Genomic DNA, 25,982 nt, shown 5'->3' with positions numbered 1-25,982 from the left:
GGAAGGATGGCTAAGTGAAAGGGTCGATGGAGAGAGAAAGGGAGGATGTATGGATGACTAAAAGGGTAAATGGCTGGATGGATGAGTGAATGGATGGATGGGTAGAAGAGTGGATGGATGAGTGTACAGATGGATAGGGTGAAAGGGTGGATGGATGGATAATGGATAGATGAGTGAAAAGATGGATGAAGTGATGGATGAGTGAAATGATAGATGGAAGGATACATGATGGATAGGTTTGCCAATGGTTGAATATGTTTGGATATGGCTGGGTTTACTTATATACTACTGCGCGACCTCCTCTGATGTGTCTGTAAAACGTACCTATTGTCCTGAAGTTTTGTCCTGAATTTTGACCCTTTGTCCTGAATTTTTACACTCATCGTCTCGAATTTGCACCAATGCCAGTTGGTCACCCTAGATGTTGGGCATGTATATATCCGAACATAACTCGCAGTGTTAACGTGGGTCCAATTTGCAATTTAGATTGAATTACATTGGACTGATTAAAATGGATGGTCATAATGTTCACAAATGAAGCAGCGCCCATTAACATAGCTTGTGTGTCATTCTAAGATTTCTTCCATCTTGATCTTGGGGTTCATACGTTGAATCTGTTTTCGGCTGCTGTTGACAAGCAGACAGTGGAGGGCACTAGTAGGTCTGACCCAAACATGCTAACAGACCCGATTCAGGTGGGAGACACGTTTTTAAAGCCAATAAGGGCTTTATCTTAGAAGTCACCCACCTAAAGTTGACTCCAAAATATGTCAATCGAGAAAATACATTCCCCGATTTTTTTCCCCTCCAAAATCTTCAACTTAAAATGTTTGGCACGTGTGCTGACCGCAGAGTTTCTGTTTAAATTGTCACCCCAGCACTTACACCTAGTATTGCGGGTGTTAATTCCACCCAATAAAAGTTTTCAAAAAGGCACACAAAAAAAGCCTTCATACTCTTTTGCTGATGTTTATGTTTAGCCGGTGCAGCTATTTATGATACACAAAAAGAGGTCTCAATTATCGCGCAAAGTAGAACTTCTACAGCAACTTTGTTGGATATAGGCAAAAACACGCTCAGTCAAAATAGCACACCACCCTGCAGTGTATTCAGAAAACACCCACAAACAGCGTGTGATAGAGATACTGGACCGCTTGGTACAAAAGGGTCATCCCACTGTGAGCCAACGACACCTTCCAGCCAGTACAAGGGACGCAAGCGTACAACAAATCAACTAGTAGCTAAACCGACCGACGAAGTGACTTCCATTTCCATTACGGTCGTGACGCTTTAGACAACGGTACCTAAGAGGCACAAAACGTATGGGAACCTCGTTCGAGTCTCGGCGTAGGGTCAACATAATGTAAGTCTAGGCAAATTTCTTAATCTCCCCGTGCCAACAAAATTAATGCGTTTTGCGTAACTGTTGCTCGCGCTATATAAAATAGCAAACACAAAAAAATACTACAATAAACAATCGAACGTGCATTCTTTTTCTGTCTTGAATAGTTGCATTGTCATTGCTTAATAGCATGTTTTTGTGGTCCAACTGAGTAAAAGTAGAGGCTGCGGATTTTTGACACTTCAAGATGGCTGCTTAAGTGTTTACATTTTTGCTACTGGCTAGTGCTCCGATGTCCTCCTTGAACGCCACTAAACCCTCCTGTTGAAAAGGCGGCAGCCATGTTAGGTGTAGTAAAAAAAAAATCCATTCGGGTATAGCACAAGTCACGTGTCATGTTCAGGTACACAGTCCAATGATATGCTTTGTATCTCAATGCTCAAGAAATAGTGATTGAGAGCATGCGTGTCTCGGTTGTTTGACGTCTACACGTGATGTCACTTTCTCTCTTCTGTTTCCAGTCCCGCATGTAGTAAATATAGAGAAAATAAGAAGTATCCTGAGTGACGTGGGATCCAGTGTCAGTCATGGGGAAGCTAAACGTGGTGATGCTACGATACCTTTCCAGGGAGCAATTCCGTGTGCTGACTGCGGTGAGTGTGAGCTTCGAGTCTGTTTTTAGTGTTCATAATTTCAGCTGTTCTCGGTCACGAGCGGTGTTCGGTATAATGTATACCTAACGGGCATAGAGGCAATATTGCTGTTGACAGAAGAGAAACATTATTGCCTTTTAAATCATTCAGGTTTTTACATTACACACAACCTGAACAGAATTTAGGTACAAGCACCTACCCTTTGGAATTCGCTGCCTTTCTCCATCAGGATCATTTCCAACCATCTGGCCTTTAAAATGCAGTAAATTCATGGCTGTTCCAGTAGCTGGAGCTCCGTGTGCACCGAACTTCCTCCCTACCTTAGCGCTGAGACAGCATGCGTTCTACAAATCACCTAACATAACAATTTGCCCTAAGTGGTCTCTGATTTGACACTCCATTATAATGATGCTCAGTGAAGTAAAATGATTTGCTTAGAATCACACGGTTTAGTTAAACGGGGAATCCAGGGTTTAAACCTAAATACCCAGGTTACACATTCTGCTGATGATTTCAACTCTACCCTTTATCACCCAAGTAAAATACTTGTTTTGTTCGATCATTTGAAGGCCTAGATTTGCACTATGTTAAATAATAACACATTAATTCAGTTTCACACAATATATGTATTCAGGGCTTTCCTTAAAAAGTTTAAAGTTATATGTTTTGGAAGGTGGAAGACTATTTTTTAATATCACTGCTGCAGACACACGATGGAGAAAAACACCTTTTTAGATTTTGTGTGCTTAACTGTGTTGTCTTTTATTAGCATACTTTGTCATTTATAACTACAACAGGGAAGGTAAAATGTGGGATGCTTGGCTCTGCTCTGTTTTGGCGCTCCAGTTGCCATAGGACAAGGGCTGAGCAACAGTCAGCCATTCACCCAGGCCAGGTTCGAACCTTGTTACCTTGCTCACCTCTTCAGAGTTTTTAGAAAGGGCATTGAGCTCATCCCCTGCATGCCTCGGTTGTTGCAGGTGTGGATGTGTTGTATTCAATTCCTCTTAGTGTTCCCTAGCAGTGATTTGTATATATTGTCAAATTCTACTTGAAGCAGTTGATTGGTGGCTACTGTGCTTCTGTTCAGACTCCGATTGGTGAAAAGCTGTGTGAGAGGGACTGTTTCCATCTATTTCTTGACACTTGGATTGACTGGTAATGTGACTTACCCACTCTGCTCCCTTTTTATTGTCTTGGCCAATCCTGGAGATAATACTGTTTAACAGGTATCGCACTAGACACACATGCCTTTGATAGGCATTTATACATAAATATATATCAGGTAGTAAAAAAAACAGCACTTATTTTGGTACAACGATTAGAGTGGTTTTGACATGCTTAAGCTTGTTTACCTTCAACCAATTAGATAATGCCCAACAGGAGCCTTGCCATTGGCCACCCAAAACAACTTTTAGAGCATCTTTTCTTCTAACGAATCACAATGCACAAAATGATTTTTTTTTTTTTTTTTTTTTTTTTTTTTTATAGTTTACTATATAGTTCTTCCAGACATTTTCAAGAAAGATTTTGTGCATAATTTTATTAAAACATTGAATAAAAACATTCTTTATATGATGTAACTTTCTTGCCGTGGGGTAAAATAATTGTCAGTGAAACAAAAACCGTGCTGAACCTGGCAATTAATAGCTCACTTACAACACAGAAAAAGCTTACACTTTTCAGTAAAGTAATCCTCAACAAATATTTTCACATATACAGCCACATACTATACAAGTTGCCCGAAATGAAAACCCACTATGTAAAATAACCATCGGATAATAAATGCCACTTGTAACATCATGATGTAACAAAAAAAATAACTGTGGTTACTTCTCTGTTGTGGTTTGCATGGGTGTGTCAATAGATGGTAGTAATTCAAAACACACACTTCAGTTTCCTCTCACATTCTGTGTGCTGCCGTATAATTCTATGTCCGGACCGGAGGCTCCGATTATGCTTCTCAATTTTCTTTACTGAAAATTCTCAGCAGCCAACCATATAAAGCAAAAAACAAATACACTACAATACCCATAAACACCACTTGGTATCACGTGACAACCTTAGAGTAGACCCCTATATAAGGAGTACAAGAGAATACCCCATCTTTCTTTGCTGCTCCGCAGCCAGTTAAGTGCATTACTTTATTCCCTTACTTTACATTCATTGCGCTTTGTTGCTATTGGCGTTTATGCGCTTTGCTTTCTACCTGTTTAATGGTTAAATCGTTTCCTTTCACTTCGCGCCGCTCGCGCTCTAGCGCTTATTCCCGCTGTGTGCCCCTATCGCCTTTGGTGCGCTCGTCTGCTTTCACTTGCCGCGATTGATCTTAATTTCATACCCTTTGCTAAGGATCGTGTTGCTGCATATTTGGGAGCACATTTCGCCTCCCGGACCGGGCGCTGTGTGCCCGTGTTCTTATTCGTGGAGCAGGAGACGGAGGTGGGAACGCGCGTCCTTCCGACGCGTAGTCCTCTTTCTGGCACACTTCTCTGGCCGTTCCGCGCATGCGCGGCTGCCGTTTTAATCTGAATTCTACAGTTTCTAATGTTTTATTCGGATTTCTGTGAGCGCGGGGGCAGCGCTAACTAGTGCCCTTCACCCACCAGTTGTTGCCAGTGCTCCATTGACGCTCAGGTCTCCCTTAAGAGCCTTGGGCTGTATACTAACGCATAGGCATTGCCTAGAGTGGTATTACTAGGCAAGCCCTCCCTCCACATTTAATAATTAAGGCACACAGTGGGTTTTTGCATCCTTGTGCTGCTGTGGCTTGCTTGGGGTTCGCCACTCCCCCTTATTGCATCACTGTCCGTCCCTCACTGCTTACAGTGTCTCCTCTTTTTGAGCAGACAGTGTTTATTTGCTCCATTTTTCCTCTGGTGGATGTATCAGTCACTCCTCAGGTGACATTATGTTTGACTATTATTATGACGAGGATTACTTTGAGGAGGGCCCTTCTGGGTCATTGGAGCACGAGCTCGTCGAGGCTCTTGATGTGGGAGTCCAGCACTCTGTAAATACAGCCATGGTCAGGGCTATCGAACCTTTAAAGCCCCATTTGTGTAACTATGCCCTTTCTTCGGACTTTGCCAAATTGGCTAAAACCCCCTCTACTGACCACTCTTATGGTTGTTCTTCCAAGGACACTTCTTCTAGCTCGCCACTCAGAGATGATGGTAATACCTCCTCTGATATGGCGTTTGAGCCGGAGGCAGCTCCTGCCCCAGCTAAGAAGCACCGCAAAAAACGTTTTGTTGATGCTCCCACACATCCTAATTTACTTACCTTTGAGCCCACTGCGATTATCCACCCTAACTCCTCTTCGTGGCTCCCCTCTACGGAGGTTGCTGAGTATGTGCAGTCACATCTGCGTCAAGCTTTTCCTCAGGATGTCAGAGCGCGCTTGCGCTCGGAATGCCCCAGACCTGATTTGGCAGACAAGGTGGCAGACACTCAGGAAGTGGACCCCTCTATGCTCACCTATTTAAAGAAATACACAAAGGATCCTAAAAAAGGGATCGATCGTGCATGGTGGTCCTGTCAAGATAAACTACTTGATTTAACCGGTCCCCTTACCAGCATTTTAGATTTGGGTTTCAAATCTAAAGCTTCGGGGGAAATTATTGATCCTGACGATCTGATCGTCTGGGCTCAACAAGTCATCTGTCAGTTAGGCAATGCCAATTGTGCCATGTCCTGTGAGCGCCGCCGCTCTATTCTGTTGAAACTTGATCCTAAATTGGCGGAATTGTCTACCTCTGAGGCTGGCCCTTTGGCACAAGGTCTTCTCTTCGAACAGCCATTTTTGAAAGAACTGACTAGGTCTGTCGCGACCTTCAGTGGTCTTGACAAGGCACAGGGTTCCCTAAAGCGGGCTTTTTGGCCGGGCCGGACGACATCGGGGGCGGTCGTTCGGCCGCGGTTACCAGCAAGGCGCCCAGCCGGGTTATAACTCCCAACGTGGAAAGTTTCAAGACTCCTCCTCCTCCTCATTCTATCCAACACGTGGATCCCGCACCAATAACCGGAAAAGACATTATGGAGGTAACCAGGGAGGTCAACGTGATGCCTCAACCTCAGGTGAGCTTGCTTCCCTTTTCCGAAGTTCAATTGGGGGGCAGAATCCAATTTTTTCTCCACAATTGGCAAAAGATCTCGCAGGTTGCGTGGATCCTGGGTTCGGTACATGGTTACAAAATAGAGTTTTTTTTCATTCCCCCACTCAGTCGCTCCCTCCTCGCCCGATGCTTTTTTCCCTTCAAGATCAGGTGTTCATTTCCAGCGAGATCGCGTCTCTTCTTCAGAAAGGGGCCGTAGGGCGGACGTCTTGTCATCCTCAGGGTTTCGTCAGCAACGTTTTACTAGTTCAGAAGAAGGGGGGTGGATCCAGGCTTGTTTGAAATCTCAAGGAGTTCAATGGATGGGTTGTATATCGTCCCTTCAAGATGGAGGGAATCCATCTTCTCCGCGATCATCTTAAGGAAGGGGACTGGATGGTCCGCTTGGATCTGAAAGATGCCTATCTGTCAGTGCCCATTTACAGACCTCATCGTTGTTTTCTTCAATTCCAATGGCAGGGAGTCTGGTACGAGTACAAAGTCCTTCCTTTCGGCCTCTCGTCCGCACCTTGGTGCTTCACTAAACTTCTGAGGCCTGTGGTCGAACTTCTTCGAGCCCGGGGGGTTCGCCTCAACATTTATTTGGACGATATTCTCATCATGTGTCTGTGTTCTCGTCTAGTCATGGAACATCTTGCTTGAACAGTGGATCTGTTGCAGAATCTGGGCTTCTTGGTCAACCCTCAGAAATGGGTGTTGATTCCGTCTCAGTCTGTCGAGTTCCTGGGTTTTCTAGTAGACTCCCTTACTTGTCAACTCCTCTTGCCCAATCAGGAGATCAGATCGCTCAAGAGAGAGTTGAGGTTGATTTTGCACAAGCATATTGTGTCCTTGAGATCTGTAGCCCGGATCGTCTGTTTGTTAGCTTCCTCTATCCAAGCGATCTTCCCGGGTCCCCTTCATTATCGTGCGCTTCAAAGGCTCAAGATACGCCATCTCCAGAAAGGCCTCTGGTATTCCGATCAGATTACTCTCTTGGAGGAAGCGAGGTGGGAGATGTTGTGGTGGCTAGAGCACATGGAGTCGTGGAACGGTCGAGCCCTATTCGGCACCACTCCAGAGGTGGTGATCGAATCCGATGCCAGTCGGTGGGGTTGGGGAGCCCGTTGCGGTCCGGTATCCACGGGCGGCCATTGGTCTCCGGAGGAATTGAATCTCCACATCAATTGCCTGGAACTTCAGACAGGATCCTTTGTGATTCGCTGCCTCTCGCCACGTCAGACGAATTGTTGCATTCTTCTCCGCATGGATGATGTGTCAGCGGTTCGTTATGTGAACAAATTGGGCGGGACATGGTCCCGACGTCTGGCGGAGATTGCCAAGGATTTTTGGCACTTTTGCCTTCAAAACAAACTGTTTGTAGTGGCAGAGTATCTTCTAGGGTACAGCAACCAGGTTGCCGATTGGAATTTCCGACATCGTCGGGATTTCAGCGATTGGAGGCTTCACCCTCGAGTGTTCCGGTTGTTGAACCACACATGGGGTACTTGTCGAACAATCTTTTTGCCTCCCGCCTCAACACACAGCTTCCAGTATTCTTCACCTGTCGTGTCCCGATCCGGAGGCACTTGCAACGGATGCTTTTCTTCAGGTGTGGCCTCCGTGTCTGTTATGCATTTCCTCCGTTTGTAATGATTCCCAGGGTCCTGGCCCAGACCAAATGTTATCAGTCGGAGTTGATTCTGGTCTCTCCTCTTTGGAGGGCTCAGGCGTGGTTCCCAGTACTTCTGGAGAGGTTATGTGCGGTTCCTCTTCTTCTTCCCCTACGGTGGAATCTGTTGCTGGACCCTCTCAACTCCCCTCACCCTCTGATAACATCCGGCCAACTCTTGCTGATCGCTTGGCGAATTTCGGGGATCGCTGGAAAGTCCCAGGCCTTTCGCAAGACGCTGCCAGATTTATCAGTGAGGCTTGGTCGCCCAACACACCCAAGCGTTATGCCACAGCCTGGAAACGATGGTGTGATTGGTGCTCTCAATGGTAGGTGGATCCCTCTACGGCAGATGTCTCCATGGTAGTGAACTTTCTTGCATCCATTGCTGCTTCGGGCCTTGCCTATCGCACTGTCAATAATTAACATCTCAGAGGTATTCGGTTGGTGAAACCACCTTGTTCTAAGTATTCGGAGCTTTGGGATGTTTCCACTGTCTTGCGTTTCTTGGACGCCTGGCCGGATAATCAGTTTCTGTCTCGTAAACAACTTTCTGCCAAGCTAACTATGCTGCTTTGTCTAGTGTCCTGCAAGCGAGTGTCTGATATCCGCGCTCTTGACCTAGCGGGTCGTAGGTTTTCTCCGGAGGGTGTTACTTTCTCGGTCACCAGACGCACTACATCTCTTCTGTCACCTATCCTGTTTCTCCTGATAATCATAAACTATGTGTGGTACAATGTATCCGGGATTTTCAGGTAAGTACTGCAGGTTTTCGCCAAGATATGGGGGGTCAATTGTTGATAGCTTTACAGAAACCTTTTCGCCCAGTGACCCCAGCTACCCTAGCAAGATGGGTGTGTTGGCTCATGGGTGAAGCTGGTATTGATGTTTCAAAATTTGGTGCTCATTCTGCTCGTGGTGCTATGGCACCCAAAGCCTTTTCTGTAGGAGTCGGTTTATTAGACATTATGAATGCATCTGATTGGTCATCTGACTCTACATTTAAAACTTTTTATTATAAACCAATTGTAAATGTTGCATCTGTTGTGGTGGTGCAACCTTGAACAAGCATAATCGGAGCCTCCGGTCCTGACATAGAATTAAAAATTTGCGAATATACGTGACAAGAATTTTCAATTCTATTAAGGACACGGAGGCGAGGATTATCCCACCCATGATTCAGTATTGTATTTCTGATATCACGCTGTTTGTATATTACATTGTGTGATCATGCTGTTTTTTGCCCTTCCCTTTTTACTATGAGTCCCTCTTAATGGGAGTGTGGTATTACGGCTTTGTCTTTCCATTTAAGGTTCTGATCTCAAATAAGTTGCTGATCTTCTTCGTTTGTGGAGTTTTTCAAGTCTCTTCATGAGGGAGCTGTTCCATTGAATCTGGCTTCAGGTCTCGTTACTGCCCGTTGGCGTACGGATTTCCTTCCATGCTTTGGTTCTGCCTTTCAGCTGATTCCGGATGTCAACATATGTTTATGATTGTTATTGGACTTAACTGTTTATTTTCACACAAAGAAAGAGGATGTGGTATTCTCTTGTATTCCTTATATAGGGGTCTACTCTATGGTTGCCACATGATACCCAGTGGTGTTTATGGGTATTGTAGTGTATTTGTTTTTTGCTTTATATGATTGGCTGCTGAGAATTTTCAGTAAAGAAAATTGAGAAGCATAATCCTCGCCTCCGTGTTCTTAATAGAATTGAAAATTCTTGTCACGTATGTTCGCAAATTTTGAATTCCCTGCCTGCACTTTGGTGCAGGAGGTGAATTTAGGACGGATGCCTTGTCGCTTGCATTTGTTGCAACAGGGAGAGATTTGGAAGATTCATGTCTGGTGTGGTGCAGATGGTGGTTTCATGCACAGAGTGGCATAAGACCTTGTCTGGCATTGAGAGCTGAGAAGTGTGTACTCCATAGGATTCCTCACGTTGTTGATCTAAAAATAGTCTCATAAGGCATCTTTTTTTTCCATAACTCAAAACTCCTATTTTTTTTGCTCCTTAAAACAAGCCCAGTCTTGGACCTTAACGAGTTTAGGATCTGTGTTGAGGCTTCTAATCCATGGCAAAATCATTAAAAGCATGGTGAACATGCAAACTGAAGACAACCATCGTGATGAAAAACTTTCTCAGCAACTGCCAGTATCATTTTAGGCCGGAGTGCAGTCTTACATGTTAACATTCTGAATCTGGTTAACATGCCGGGAAAACTCGCACAAAGATGGATAATTCTCCCGAGAGGCTCCGACAGAAGAGCCGGGTACACTGTGCAAAGTAATGTTAGTGCTTCCATTGCTGTTTGACGGCCTTGCCAGAATAGAACAGCGCTATGCGACTTTTTAACAAAGTGTAGTGCGTTGTATGTAGAAAATAAATTACCAGTTTGATCTCTAACTGATATCCGTGCTCTACCCTCGTTAAAACCTGTGAAGTCGCGTTTTGAGGTCAGATGGCCAAAACCGGGGCCACAAATTATGATTCTATACGTGACCACAGTGATATGGCTTTTGATCGTCAATCCTCACACTGTACATATCTTTGTGCAGAATTATTTATTTTCGATAATAGCTGTTACTTTTTTTTTTTTTTGAAGAAATGGGAAAAAAACACATTTTGGCTATCGGAATTCGTTTTATTTGTAGTTTGGAGAAAACAAATGATTAACGTTTTCTAATTGTTTATGTTTAAGAGAGCTATAATTGCCGGTTTGCTGTCAGTGGATATTTCTAGATACATACTGTTCAGCAATACAATATTTGTTGATAGTTATGAATCTGCATTCCTTACATTGAAATTGACATCCTTGTTAAGTTGTCTGGCTCCTTTGCCATGCATTTTGATATATTTGAACACTCTGCTATTTCTTGGTTTTCATGAAGACATTGTTAGTGCTGTTGAGTAGTTCACCACGTTCATATTCAGATGATTAAACAGGTAGGAGATGACACAAAGTGACTGCTGCTAATATTTGTATAGCAAGTGGCTGTACGAACTGTACAAGTTGAAGATTTTGAACATAAATCTATCTCAATTTGTTTTTGTCATTTTGGCACATTCCTGCAAACTATCTTCTAAGAATCTGTGAGAGGGTCGGTCCCCTTCTAGAGAAGGTGATCCCACAGAGTGTTCCCGGAGTGCAGATTTTACTGGGAGTTGGACGCCAGTCTTTATTGAGATCTACAAAAGGTAATTTGTGAAAATGGTGCAGAAAAATTGGAGAATACAAGGATGACTTTGTGATGCAGATAGTATTGTTCAGTGTTATTAATAGTGCAAGGTGTCAGGCAGTTTGGTTGCGTTCATGACGTCTGTGCTGAGCACATTTGTCTTTTATATGATCATCATCCTGTCAGTAGTGTATTTGGCCCATATCTTTGCAAGTGAGGGGGTAAGAAGGTCTCTTAATTGCAGTATAGTGGCTGGGGTCACTGTGTATGCATGTGAGATTTTGTGTGTATGTCTACTGTGGTGCCTCCTCTATCCATGGTGGCCAATTTACCCTAGCACATTATGCCACCCATGGTTCATGGTAATCCGTCTCCCTAAGATACAGAGGTCATCTCTGACTTGATAGGACCAACCTATGAAATAATGGTTATAGCTTGAAGCATTTTTCGAGCACTCTTTACATGATAGTGTCCTCTCTCGCTAGCATATTGCTTGTCCTATAAAAATAATGGCCCTAATGATGACGATTTGTGGCATGCTAGGAGTTTTTGACATGATGGTGCAACTATCACTACTGAGCAATGGTGCTCTGAACCAAATTTCGACCAGGCTTACAAGAAAGAGAAAAAAAAAAGAATGTACATAGTGACGTTGCGAGCAAGATCTTTAATTCTTCAAAGGTGGCGAACAAATAAAATTCCGACCTTTCAACATTTTCATTCGAAGTTAAACAAGATTATTGGAGGAGAAGTGCTATCCTAATTGCTTATTTGACTAATGCAACCCAGGTCCCCAAGTATTAGCGAATTGTCTAGTGCTTTGGCTGTTTGAAACATGATGAACTGGAAGATCTTTCACATATTTAGTAATTGATAGTTTGCTGCAGTGGCCGTTCTAGGAAAGAAAGACTCTGTTTGCAACGGTGAGAGGGACAAGGGATCCATAGAGTGAATGAGATGGGAGTTGAGTGCACTGCGTAAGAAGATAGTGCTACGTGAGGTGCTGGAGGCAATTTTAAACAAGCATTGGCATAGCCAATAGGTCTCGCCTTTGGGACCTTATAGGTGTTTAGCCATGCAACAGTTGATGTTGCTGCACCAAGGATATTGTACTGCATAACTAAATACTTATAAGGTTCCAAAGGCGAGACCTATTGGCTATGCCAATGCTTGTTTTACATTTCTTTGAAGCCAATTAGAAGGGATGCTTCCAATCTGAACTGGCTCTTTTCCTTTCTCAAAAACAGGCAATTACATTGATGCCAAAACTAAAATGTTTGCATCACATATAATACATTAAGGGGCATATTATCAAGAAACGGAGTTAAAATTATCGCCGCTTTAGCGGTATAAAACTGCCGCTAAAGCAGCGATAATGGACTTGATAATATGCCCTTGAGAATTCCCATAGAAGCCCATGTTTTGGTGACAATATGGGCTTCTATTGGAATTCTCAAGTGCATATTATCAAGCCCATTATCGCCGCTTTAGAGGCAGTTTAACGCCGCTAAAGGGGCGATAATTTTAACTCCATGCTTGATAATATGCCCCTTAATCTCTACCAACCTCTCTACTTCTCTGACGAGATCACAATTGTGAGAGAATGAATTAGCAAAACACACCTGATAGTAGAAATCCTGACCCTGTAAAAGGGAAAAAACATACTAATGACGTTTTATCTGGGTGTTCACAAGTTTAACTCTCTCCCAGACAATCTCCAATACTCTGCTTGCCTCATGAGCTTTCTCAAAAGTTTAATAACACACCTGTTTATTATATTGAATGCTTTTAAAGCTGAATGCATGTTACTTTCTGTGCAATATTTACTATTTCATGTTGATGTTTGCTTCTTGCAAGTAGATATGTAAATCAATATATATAGACAGTGTGCAACATAGCTAACAAAAGATCTTGACACAAGGCAACATTCACAAGTAAACGTGCAAAGTTGCAATGTTAAGAGGTCATCTTATGATGCCAGCACAAGTTGGATGATGGAAGAAGTCTTGACAGAAAGACAGGAGCATAATGTAATTGAGCTGATTTGGGGGTCTGCGGGAATGGGGATGTAAGTAAACATGTTTCCTGGGCCAGTGGATTGCTTTTCTAAGAAAGTTATATAGGAGGTACTCTAACAGGAGGTGAAGGGAAAATTCGAAAATGGGCAATGGAGGGGGCGATAGCGTAGCCTTATTGTAATTTTGAAAACTTGAGGTAGCTTTTTACTCAGAAGAGCAGGACTGTTACCCTCCACTGTTGATTGTCTATAAAGGAGAATGCATATCATTCGAGAAGTATGAGTATTAGGGCAAAAATCCCAATGGTCCCCCTCTCCCCCCAAATAGGCAGCTTTGGAATTTGTCATTCGGCCTAAAAGGATAGGTGCTCTTATGATTGTGGGTACAGCTTCTGCTCATTGACACCTTCACCCATGGGAACTAACCACCATGCTCTTTCCTTCCGGCAGCAGATCACAGCGCCTGGGGTACCGACTGCGAGAGCGGTGCTTCTCCTGAGCTGTATGCCAGGTTAAGGTGAGGTCTGTTCTCGCGCAACATATGGATGTTACCAGTGAATCCCCTGCAAAACACCCCAAGGACAGAATAAGGATCACTGGTTTTGTATCCTCTATCTTTATCTATTTAGGTCTCGCCTGAGCCAACGTGCATGCGCTGCCCTGCGAGGCTTCTAGTAAGGACTTCCATCTCACACCTTTTTAGGTCTCGCCTGACCCAGCGCATGCGCTGGTCTGGCAAGACTTATTGAGAGGGCTCCAAAAAGTGCTACCAGGCCAGCCTAGGGCTACAGTGCATGTGCGCGGGCGCGCGCGCTGCGTTTTACCGCGATTACTTTCACTTTCGCGGCCACACGGCCGCTTTGCATAGCCAATAGGTCTCGCTTTTGGGACCTTATAAGTATTTAGTTATGCAACTGTTGCATGGCTAAACACTTATAAGGTCCCAAAGGCGAGACCTATTGGCTATGCCAATGCTTGTTTCCTCATGTTTTTTTTCCCGGCCACGCATTTGATTGGCCATTTGCGTAAGGCTTCCACAAAAGAAAGCACGCAAATGGCCAAAGGCTCGGGTATGTCCCACCTTAGCTCTAAATGTCCCCTCCCATAGCCTATGTGTCTCGGGAGCGAACAGGGGTGCCATCTGTTTCCAATTATCGCGGCCCCGCTTGTTTACATTTGCCTGTCTCGCGGTCGCGTTAATTGGAAACAGATGGCGTTTACTTTTGCGGCTGCGCCTTTCACGGTCTTCTTGTTTTTTTAAAGCTATGGCAATCTCCGGGGCGCCTGAGCTGGAAGTGAGCGACATGTCACTTATCCTAATAGGACTGCGCGCACACCAGTCAAGCGCCTCATTCACATTCGGCTCAGAAGTGGTCTCAGCTGGAGACAGGTGACTCTGACAGCGTAAGAGTCGATCGCATCGCAGGCTGAGAGATCTCTGAACATCATTGGAGCTACAGGGAGGGTGTCACTTTGCCTCAAAACGCATGGATTGGCTCGGCTCTCTTTTCAGGATTACTGAAGAGGCATAGTAGGCCTCCTTCAGTGGAATGTCTTCAAATATCCCTCCCCTGTAATTAGGCGTGAGTCCATGTCCTGGCATTACAAGCGGTGAGATGCTCTGTTAATCCGTTCGGCAGTCCCCCTTGTCTACACATCCTTATTCCCACTGCTTTAAAGGTTCAACATGTTTTGATTTACAGAAATCACTAAGACAAGTGCAGGTGCCCCTTAGAAGAAAAGCGGTAACTCACCCGAGATTAATTTGCTTAAACCGAAGGCACACAGAGGCAGGAAACGCAATTAGCGCTGGTGCGTCCCGGTTTCTAGTAAATACATGTTGCTTTTCAATCAAAACGATGGCTTTAGTACGGTGGCCCCAGGGGCTCAGTCTAAGTAAATCAGAACACAACAGTATCTAGTTTAACCCCTTCGCCGCGGCAGGAATTCCGCCGCGGCGCTGGGGGGGGGTTTGGGGGCAGCGTGGTGGCGCTGTGCTCGTGACGGAACCACTCCGTCACGAGTCACGGTTGAGCTGTGCTCATGACGGAGTGGTTCCATCACGTCTCCGCCCACTGCGCTAATCGCCCGCACAGGCTGGGAATTAGCGCCGTGTGGGCGGAGCGGCCGCCAACGGCCACAGCATGACGGAACCACTCCGTCATGAGCACAGCGCAACCGTGGCTCATGACCGAGGAAGGGGTTAAAAGGCGACGAAAAAAGCTCTGAGAGATTCAAATTGGAACTGTTGAGGTGCCTTAATGTTTATCCATCAGTAAAAATGACTACGCTGTTAAGTCATCAGCCTGCAGTGTATTTATAATGGCAACATTAACACAATTAATAATTTAAAAAATAACATCTGATGTGAATACTTACAGGGGGACTAGGTGAATTTTGTGTCCTAATGATTAAATTATGATAATCACGAGGATGCTAATAAGGCTTCATTATGCATAGTGACTCATAATGTTCTCAGAAATCTGCATCTCCTTTATTATGCAATTAACAGCGGATCCTTTTTTCCTGCAAACGTGAGCCAATGTTGAAAAACAAGCATTGGCATAGCCAATAGGTCTCGCTTTTGGGACCTTATAAGTATTTAGTTATGCAGCACAATATCCTTGGTGCAACAACATTAACTGTTGCATGGCTAAACACTTGTAAGGTCCCAAAGGCGAGACCTATTGGCTATACCAATGCTTGTTTTCCTTGTTTTGAGATACTCAAGCTCTTTTTGGGACTCGCCTATGCAGCGTGCATGCGCTACATAGGAGAGACTTTTAGTAATCGATTCGCTTTTTGCCCCAAAAACGTGCACGCATTGCATTGCTTTCAATGGCAACGCGTGCACGTTTGGCGATTCCCTTGCGGGAGCGTGCTTTGAACAGATGGTTCCTGCTTGCTCCCGCAAGGGAAACAGGCGCAGGCCCCCTCGTCTACCCTCCCCCCTGCTGCCTCATCCTCTCCTCGTTTTACTCGCTTGTTACAAAACGATGCTTCCACGTAGATTCCTGCTGGTTTTAAACAATGGCGCAGTATATTCCGTAAGCTTTCTTGCCGGATATCTTGCTGGTTATTCTGCTCAGAAGAATTGTTTCTTCACAGTTGACCACATCTCGAATATGCTCGTGGTATAATTCTTTTTGGTTTTCGTCAGATAATATTTGTGATCTTAGAAGATGGCCGTTCTGACAACAGAGCTTTTTTATTTCTTATTTGGTCCCTTTTCGATTCTTGTTCGTGACGCGCTTGTGACGTCACTACACATTGAACATGGATTTCTGCCGGCTTGAAATAATGGCGTAGTACATTCCGCAAGTTCCTTGCCGGTTATCATGCCGTCTTTCGCGTCTTCTGCACTGTGAAGGTAAGCTTTTTCCTTTATGCTTGGCGTTACACTATGCGTCAGGGACTTTGTTACTTTGCTGAATATTGACCTACCACCCAACACACCCTTTGGCGCTTTTAATACTAAGTGGAATGATTGGCCTCGCTGCACTGTAGGAACATCGTGCGTCTGGGGCGGGGTTGCCCTGCTGATTTTATGCCTATTGGTTCATACGTCTGTCGGCACCTTGCACATACTATGGGGTTCTTTGCCCAACTGGCTGCTCCACCATTTTTAGACAGATGGAGGAAATTGTTGGGTAACCGGAAGATATGGTTCAGGGACCCTAGTGGATTCTGTCTACTTCCTTGCCGGATCTGGGAACAAAGAGTCTCATGTACAACTGGATTTTGCAGTTGCAAAGCCTGTAATTTGCAAAATCACAAGCTGTGTGACCACAAGGAACCTTTTTTCTATTTACAAAACGCCTTTTTCGTGTCAGAAAAGTCTTCCAGAGTCATAAAGTAGAAGAGAAGTCTACAGAAGTATATGCAATTAAAACAACTAAAGTAGCAAGTACAATTTCCATGCATTTGTTTACATTAGGTTTCCATCATCCTTTTTCCACCAGAAAATATTCACAATATTTTGAGATGTTCTGCGCAATGACCTCTTTTCTTGAAAGCCGGTGTTATCTGGAGAGATGTGCAGTAATTAAGTTACCACTCACTTCTTTCATAACAACAAGACTAGGTAAGCCCATAAGCCTGTTTCAACAAATTGGTAAATTGGCTCATGAAACCTGTCAATGTGCAGAGCATAATTTGAAATTCTGAGGTTAACCTGCCTTTGAGGCTCTTCTGGGGTTTGTCACATTTCACTTTACAAAGACAATAGATGGTTTGCTTATACCTGTTTATTTAGATGATACATTAGTCTTGGGCATTAATAAATTCTGTATTTCTGCCCATGTTATTCTGAGCTTACATTTACAATCGTGGGTCGGATTCAGAAGTAGTTTTATGCAATTTCAGCATGAACTCCCTAAAGCAAAGAAATTCTGCCACTTCCGCAAACAGAGTGGTTCAGATGATGTTTGCCAGCAGTACTTTCAGACTATGCTATTACTTTTTACCCCTAGGATTTTGATTCTCCTGTGATATGTTGTTCCATTAGGCCCCGGGGTGAATGGAGCTATGACAAGCATTGACATAGCCAATAGGTCTCGCCTTTGGGACCTTATAAGTGTTTAGCCATGCAACAGTTGATGTTGTTGCACCAAGGATATTGTGCTGCATAACTAAGTACTTATAAGGTCCCAAAAGAGAGACCTATTGGCTATGCCAATGCTTGTTGAATATCTGTTATTGTTTGTGTCACTTTGTACTACACTGGTACGTGGACACACTAATTCACTTAGCAGCAGCACAGGTTGGTCCGGACGAAAGCCACAACATCTCTAGAGAGGGTCAGTAGGCTGAAACTTGTAGACCACTATCGTCACTAACCGAAGGTATGTGTTATCCCTGCCAGCGCCCTGTTTTTAGGTCAAGCCTAGTGCAGCGTGCATGCGCTGCTCTAGGAGATGACCTTTAGTAATCGGTCTGCACTTTTCAAGCACACGTGCTTGTGGTGGCAACCACCTTGCGGGAGCAAGCAGCGGCACGCAGGTGTCATCTGTTTTGTAATGAACGTGGCCGCACGCGCTTGTTTATATTTCTTTACTTTCCCTTCCACTGCCAGCCTCACCCTCACCCTCCCTTGTCAACTGGTTGCTTTTAAACAAATTTGTGGCTTTTGGATCTCTGCCAATTGCTGTGCTACATATCTAGCAGCTGTACTTTAAAAAAAAAAAAAGTATCTGCTAGCATGTATTTTTGTATAATACATTAAAACAGGGGCTGCTCTCTACATACACCATATAAACAAGCGCTCTCTCCTAGCACATGCTGCCTCTCTTCTCAAGTTATAGGAAGGATGAAACTTAAAGTCAGTCCTGCTTTCATTTGAACCTGTGGCTGCTGTGTGCGCACAGATTTCTGGGGCCATATGTTTTTAATTAGCGTGGTCGCGCCCGCTTCTTTATCTTTGTTTACTCGCTCTCCCCTGCCTGTCTCGCCCTCGGCCTCCCTTGTTAACCGTCTCCACCTAACCAAGTTTGAGGCTTGTTGATCACTGCCAATAACAATCACTTTATCTCCTCGTGCCTACACTGGTTTTATTTGTTTGCATTTATTTTTATAACGTTACCGGTGCACATTATCAATTCACATTTAAACAGTGGCTGCTCTCTACACACACCATATAAACAAGCGCTCTCTCCTAGCACATGCTGCCTTTCTTCTCAAGTTATGGGAAGGATGAAACTTAGTCAGCCCTGCTTTAATTTGAACCTGTGGCTGCTGAGTGCGCACAGATTTCTGGGGCCATCTGTTTTTGTGGCTTGTTGATCTCTGCCAATAACTGTTCTACATATCTAGCAGCTGCACTAAAAATATTCGTATTTTCTCATAAGTATCTGCTAACATGTTTTTGTATAATACATTAAAACAGGGGCTGCTCTCTACACACATCATATAAACAAGTGCTCTCTCCTAGCACAAGTTATAGGAAAGATTAAACTTAGTCAGCCCTGCTTTCATTTGAACCTGTGGCTGCTGCCTGTGCACAGATTTCTGGGGCCATCTACAATAACAACACAAGTGCACAATACTGAAACCTATCAATCTATGGATATTAGCAATTAACTTCTAATAGACTGGTTTATGATCAATACAGATGTGGAAGACTTATCCAATGCACTTATGCCATATTTACCGCAGACATGTGAAGTAATATTTTGCAATGGCATTATTACAAAAATATTAAGATATTGCAACAGAATGAATATATTTATAAAACATGTATACATGTACATCATAAATATTTTTTTTTCCCCTCGAACTTACTTTAAAGTACTAAAAATGTTAACTAAAAATTCTTGCAATAAAATTTAAACTAACAAACATTTGTCAGTTATTCCTGGATAAACCATTGCCAATATCTTTGGTTACACACTTATAAGTGCCAAAAAAACAACACGTTAACAATGCCAATAGCACAAAAATAAAATCCAAACTACCAGGCTCTAATTGGGTGTTATATGTATGCTAAAAAAATATTACTGCACATTGCTCAGAAGGTACATTTTGTATTTTTAGCATTCAGGCTACTTTTGCATTAAAACTAATTGTAAAGCTGTTCCACGTTTTGCTTTTTAAGCAAAAAAGCTAGAACAAGATTTTTTAATAGCACACAATTCATTACTTTGTAGAGGTGTTTAGAAACAGTTATGCTATAAAAACATTGCCATAGCCAATACGTCTTGCCTTTCAGAATATACAAGCATTTAGTTATGCAGCACAAAATCCTTGGTGTAACAACATCAATTGTTGCATGGCTTGACACGTATAAGGTCCCAAAGGCGAGACCTATTGGCTATGCCAGTGCTTGTTTATCCTGCCCTGGGACATGTGGATAAAGGTATATTATGTACCCGGTAGCCAGTTTTACTCTTTAATAATTATCCACATTTTTCTTGTGCTGCATCTCACCTAACCTGATTTGTGCCTCATCTTTGTGGTATTTAGTATACCTCAAATTAGAAACAAAACATCCCTGAGCTCCTCCCTCTCGGTGAGGGGGTTGTAGCCTGTGCTGGGACTAGGTATCCCGGTACGAGGAGAATCCTAATAATGAAGCATGCCACCTTTTGGTGGGGGAGGGATTTCATCCTAAAGGGACCCCTTAGGGAATGCTGAGATACCTTCTCGGATAGTCGTTCTTACTCTTGTTAAACTTGTAGACCCGAGGGTTTCTATTTTCTGTGATTAGTATTAAATTGGGGAGTCAACCCTTGCAGGTCTCAGACCCCCCCCCCCCCACTCCTTTGTGAACCACAACTAACCACCCTGCACTGCTCTGAAAATTAAACTGTATCTTTGGCCAAAGGTTTTCATTTTCCAGTTCTGAGATTTATCAGTGCTTTGGTGAGTTTTCTACGAATGTACCAGATCGTTTTTCTCTACGTAGGGATTTGCAGTCTGTTGAATTGCAAGAGGTCCTATCGACCCTGGATGTTTTGCATATGGCTAGTTAGTATGTTGAATGCTCATGGCCTCATTTACTCTGCCTCCTTGAGATGACATGGCCTATCAGGATGGCGGTGAGGGCAACAATAAGTGAAGTTTTCTCTCTTTTTTACCTTGTTCCCTGTTTTAGAATTGCTTTGATCGTTCACAAGCTTTAAGTTTGAAGAGTGTCACTCATCCCTACAACCTTCATATTAAATGGGAAAATTATTTTAGCATTGTTCAAATGCCAAGAGACAATTGCATTCCTAGAGGATACCATATAAGGGACACTGTCAAGAAAACTTACCACCATGGTTAAAGCAACCCAGTGTGACATAACATCGTGTGCCCTTCTCCCTCACCATATGTCCTCTTATGTTACATGACTTCTCCTCCTCTTCCCTTTGTTCCTTTCCTACTGCTTACTTTCCTCCTTCAAGTCTTCCACACCACCCTTTTCCCTCACACTTCTTTTGGAAACTTAGGTGCACTGAACCTTATGGCACTTTTAAGATCTACCTTTAGCACTATGAATAAATCAGTGACGTTCTAGTGCAGAAACGCCTGAAATAGCTTTGTTCCCCAATGTATCCAGTGCTGCTCTTTTCAGCCTATTTGCAGTCCTACTTTCAAGACTATTCGGTCTACAGGAACCTAGTTTTCTTTTCTGTATGTGTTTCTAATGCTATCTAGCTTTGAATAATTAAATAGCTATTTATCGTAAGTTGCTGTGTCTCAGTTTGAGGCCACAATTTGCTCATTGAGGCATTTCATGGTCCCCCAACCCTATAGAACCTCTGAAATGTCACGAATTCATTAGCAATGTAGCCTGAAGACGAGGTTTGACGGTAAAAAAACAAAAAAAGTATACTATAGTGCATTGTATAGCTTCGCATCCCATTTTATCCAGTATAACCTGTTAGCTCCAGTGTTTATTTATACTATACAAGTTGGCTAAATAACTGCTCTGATTAGATTTTAGGTTACCCTTCCTGCACGGACTTCCTGACCAAACATTTGACCTTCAACACAGTGGTTGTTTATGAGATTGATACAAACAGGATACCTTTCCTGGGGCTATGCATGTCCCACCAGCTCTTGGAAAAACAAACTAGGTCCAAAAGATGGATCACAACATGAATACCCCTCAAAGTGATCTTATGTATTTGTAAACGGCAGAAGGGAGGCCTAAGAGTATAAATCAAGTGGTGCACATGCAGAGGCACGCAAACGCACGTTAAAGGATGGGTGACCACCATGCAGACTTAAAAGAAATTCATACGGTCGAATCACCCACGACTGCCCCTCCTGCAGTCTGCTAGCTTGGGATTTCCCACAGCGTATGGATTCATAGACTGCACACACAAGGCTAGATGAGATCACATGTGGACACGTGCAACCCATTTTCACACCCTATACTGGCATTCTTTGACTCAAGGTCACAATACCATTAACCTGTTTTGAGCAACCTCAATTGGGATTATTCAAAACACAGATTGAACAGCAACCATAGTCATCCACACATGCCAGATGGAAAATCTTGATTAGTATTGGTGGCTGGTGTCTGCTCCAGTGGACAAAGCTAACACTTGCAGACAAAGGCTGCAACAAAGCACACCCCCAGCAGGTCTAAGAGGCCATGCTGAACTACTTTAATGATAAATAGAAAATGTTGAGAGTCCTTTTGCCTTCCAAGAAGACTTTAAAGTTCATGTGCACTCTTCTCTAAGTAGTAATTTGGAAAATACTTCCAGCATTAGTGACTATTTGCAATTGTGCTGTCTCTATGAGCTGTAAATCAAGGGCGTTTGTTACCTAATTAAATGTAATAGTTCTTATATTGACCTCAGAAGGATGCAAAGGTAAATGGGACTTGTTTGAAATTAGACTTGTGACATGCAGTCCCTCAAAACAGCATTACTTTCAGTCTGTTCCATTTTTAACACTAGAGACAACGGCCCCATAACAAAATACAGTCGTTCTAGATACAAAAATCAGTTCCATAAACGGATTCAATGATCAGAGTTTTCAATTTCATTACTACAATTCAAACCAAAAATTGAATAACCCCAGCTGGAATAATTTAAAAAACCAAAGCTGAATAGAGCAAAAAAAACAATGAACTAAAACAAAAAAACATAATGCACAGAAAATCAGGTGTTAAAAACTGACAACAAAAAACATATAGACATATACAGGCAAGCAGAGAGTCACTAACATTAATATAAAACCTTTAGGTCACTTCTTATTAAAAGCAAAACACTACTGCACCCAAATCAAAAATACTACAAAGCATAGTGTAACGGGTCAGAGTGTATGTCAACGACGTTTCGATCGTGTAACGATAAGGGATCATCATCAGGACTGAGGATCAGTTAGATGGCTTGGTATCCATTGATATATTACATAAAGCACCTGATTTTTCAACAATCTGTAACTAAGCAAACAGGCTTTTTTAACACAATTCCAGGTTTTGCACCAGATCTTCCCTTAACCTCTGGGGTGTTTAACCATAATTTCCTCTCAGTAGCATTCGAGAAGTTAAAGCATTTGATTAAATTCATTAAGCTAATGAGTACACTACACTAATGTTTCTTCTGTTTAACATGTCTTCTATGAAAGAAAAATGGTATAGTTAGTTTATTCATGTACCCTTTGATAAGCTCTAGGCAGCATACAAGTGGTTGCACCAGGGAACTAGCACACATCTTTTTAGGAGTGCACGAAGACCAGTGTTTTAAAAAGCACATTTTGAAAATGCATGTACATTATTAGATGCACCAGTGGAGTAAGAAGACTCAGTCTTTACTTGGATGCAGTAGGCAAGTTATGATAGAAGATATAGATACTGGGGAAGTGTTGAAATCCTTGTAATTAGCTCTTCTTCTGTATTTAACAATATCTACATTTTCTTCACAAGCGTCAATGGTTTTGTTTTTATTAATTACATTTTCTCCTGTGTAAGTTTAATGACTAGAGATAAAGGTTGGTAAAATTATAAGCCTATATAATATGTCCGTTTTTTTTATTACATGCCTGCTCTGATTATAGAACATACTTGTAATAATAAAGTAATGTTGCCACACAATTTGTACAATCCAGTAGGTTCATAACAGCAGGTGGTGTTCTCCTTTTGGCCTCCAGGTGGCACAACTCTTCGATTCAATTATTCTAGTAAAGCATGGTTTGATGTATTGTAGTTTCCTTTTTGCCCACTGATTATAGGAAATAGCATAGCATCAACCTGGGTACACACATAAAGGTAAAAGCAAGTCTCATTTGAGTATAATGCCCTTAGACAGGGCCTCACGCATCTGTATGATCATAGCATTTCTCAGTGTCTTGCAGTAACCATATGATGTTTAGCCTCTGTTTGTAATGTACTTGGGGGCATATTTACAAGCCCCCTTGCGCCACTCTCGCACCACGCAACCTGGTGCAAGAGTGAAGCACCACAAAAACGATTTTTGAAGCCACGCAAGGCCACCTTGCATGGCAATGAGAGGCTTCATAAATCTCGACTAAAGCAACCCAGCACAAATCGCTACGTTGCCTTACTCTGCACCAGGGAGGCATTCTTTGGGCACCGTGTGGGTGATCCCACACAACTCTCATGATTTTCGATGCATTCCCAGATTTCCCAGAACTGGTAAACCTGAAAATGCACAAAAAAGATACGTCTCCCCAGGTGAGGCGAAACGAGGAGAAATAGCTTAATTTTTCTGCAGCACATATAGAAAGAGGACTTTGCCTCTCAGGATTGTTTTTTGTGCAGGAAGGGGTTCCTTCCTGGTCACAAACAATCCTGTCTGCACCATGGTGCAAGGGTGCCTGCATTGGTGCTAGGCAGCCAAAAGGCCGCCAGTGCAGGGACAAGGACAGGAATGCCTTGGATCCTTCTTCTTATGGCCCATTCCTGCCCTTTCCGTGTAACGCAGCGCAGCAAGGTGACTTGTTGCATTACCTTGCCATAAATATGGCCCTTGGTTTCTGCAAATGAAGGGCCAGTTATATTTTCTCATTTTTTATACATTGAGAAAGAATCGTGTTTCATATCTGAATACTTTTGCAACCTTCAATAAGTCATTGAAAGTCATCAAACAACCCACATTTATTAGGGAGTATGATACAAAACTCTGCTTGAAAGTCTTCCCTACTTCAGACTTCCAGCTCTTCAAATACTGCACTTCACTCCGACCTGGATGTACAGCCCCTCCCTGAAGCTCAACCCTACCAAGACAGAATTAATGTTATTTGCCAAGAACAAAAAAACATGAAACAGTACTAACCTGGCTCATTGACATCAACCTTGATGGCCTCAGACCCCAACTTTCACTTATTTCCAAGTCACTTGGTTTGACCCTCAGCACCAACCTCACCCCCAAGGAACACATTGCCAATACAACAAAAATACCCTGGTACCAGATCTCTCCTTTAGAGAAACTCACGCCATTTCTTTGATAAAGTGACATCTGAACTTATGTTCCTGCCCTAGTACTCTTTTATCTGGATGGAGGTAACGCCCTGCTCTATGGTTTTTCAGACTCCCCACTGGTACCACTTAGGGGCCTCAGACACAAGTCCGGACTAGCCGTACTGGGCATCAGGCGTTTCCCGCGGAGACTGGAAGGTTCGTGGCCAGTTTATGGCAATGCAGCAGTTTTAAAAGCACTGAAAAGTTCCTTGTATATCCAGCAGTTTTCGAGCAAAAGTAAAAGGGTCAAGATAACTCTGGTGATCAATGTACCTGCTTGAGAGTGAAGACTTTTGTCTAGTGGCAGTTTTGACTCCTCTAAGGTAGCACAGAAGGTTAATATTCCTGCTACAAAAACAATGTGTACCATGCATATCATTGAACAGTATTTTATGTGCATGGCTCACTGGGTTACTGTTTTTGTCATAGATTCTTTTGTTCATGTGGAATTCATAAGTTAAAATCATAATCTAGCACAGTGAGCTATGAAATGCCATCAAACAGCTGCATGCAAGCTGCATGGTACAGGTTAAAAAGTTGCTTTCCCAGTCTTTCATTATCCTGATGTTGATGTTGCTAAAAAAGGGTTGTTTGGGTAGAAATACATTCTTATTATTAAAGCCAACCCTAACCATTGTGTTATGTTCTGCATCCCAAGTTTGTGTTTCTCCAGACCGAGCACTCTTAAATGCTTACCACTATGGATGACATGTGAATCCTACACCTTGTAGTACCCTTTGCCTTATGTAACCTCCTCTATACACTGATTTACACATGTATGATGCACTGTTTCTGTATGTGGGTCTGATGTAAAGTGCTTCGACACCATGCAATGGCAGGAGAGGTGCTTTAAAACAAACTAAATATATGTGAGCGAGCTGCTATGGAAAGATGAGAGGCGCTATTGGAGGGTGATAGTAAGGGAATTGTTGCCCCAACAAAGATTCTCATATCCTGATGCACAGTAAGGTAATCATTTACTACGCTTTAAAAGCTATTACAATTGAATGTATAATGACAAATGTGTCGTAGAATTCACAATTTTTCCTCAAATGTTCTTGGGGGGGACGGAATCCCCCAAAGGCCATCTTTGTAGTGGCTAG

At 43.0% G+C, this 25,982-nt stretch overlaps 1 protein-coding gene across 2 annotated transcripts in view; it reads left to right on the top strand.

Annotated features, from left to right (window-relative positions):
• The first annotated feature begins 1,258 nt into the window (after positions 1–1,258).
• The window catches only part of RIOK2 (RIO kinase 2), a 143,051-nt gene continuing 118,327 nt past the window's right edge, over positions 1,259–25,982 (top strand). The window contains exons 1-2 of one of the 2 annotated variants that reach the window (XM_085632541.1): positions 1,259–1,363; positions 1,864–1,995. In XM_085632541.1, coding sequence (XP_085488667.1) covers positions 1,930–1,995 — 66 coding nt within the window. In that variant the 5' untranslated portion in view covers positions 1,259–1,363; positions 1,864–1,929. Of the gene's footprint in view, positions 1,364–1,788; positions 1,996–25,982 lie in introns of those variants that run through there. The other variant, XM_085632540.1, reaches the window with a different exon arrangement.

Source organism: Triturus cristatus, chromosome 2_1 (genome assembly GCF_964204655.1).
Source record: "Triturus cristatus chromosome 2_1, aTriCri1.1, whole genome shotgun sequence".
NCBI classification, from domain to species: Eukaryota; Metazoa; Chordata; class Amphibia; order Caudata; family Salamandridae; genus Triturus; species Triturus cristatus.
This window is presented reverse-complemented; position numbering and strand designations above follow the sequence as displayed.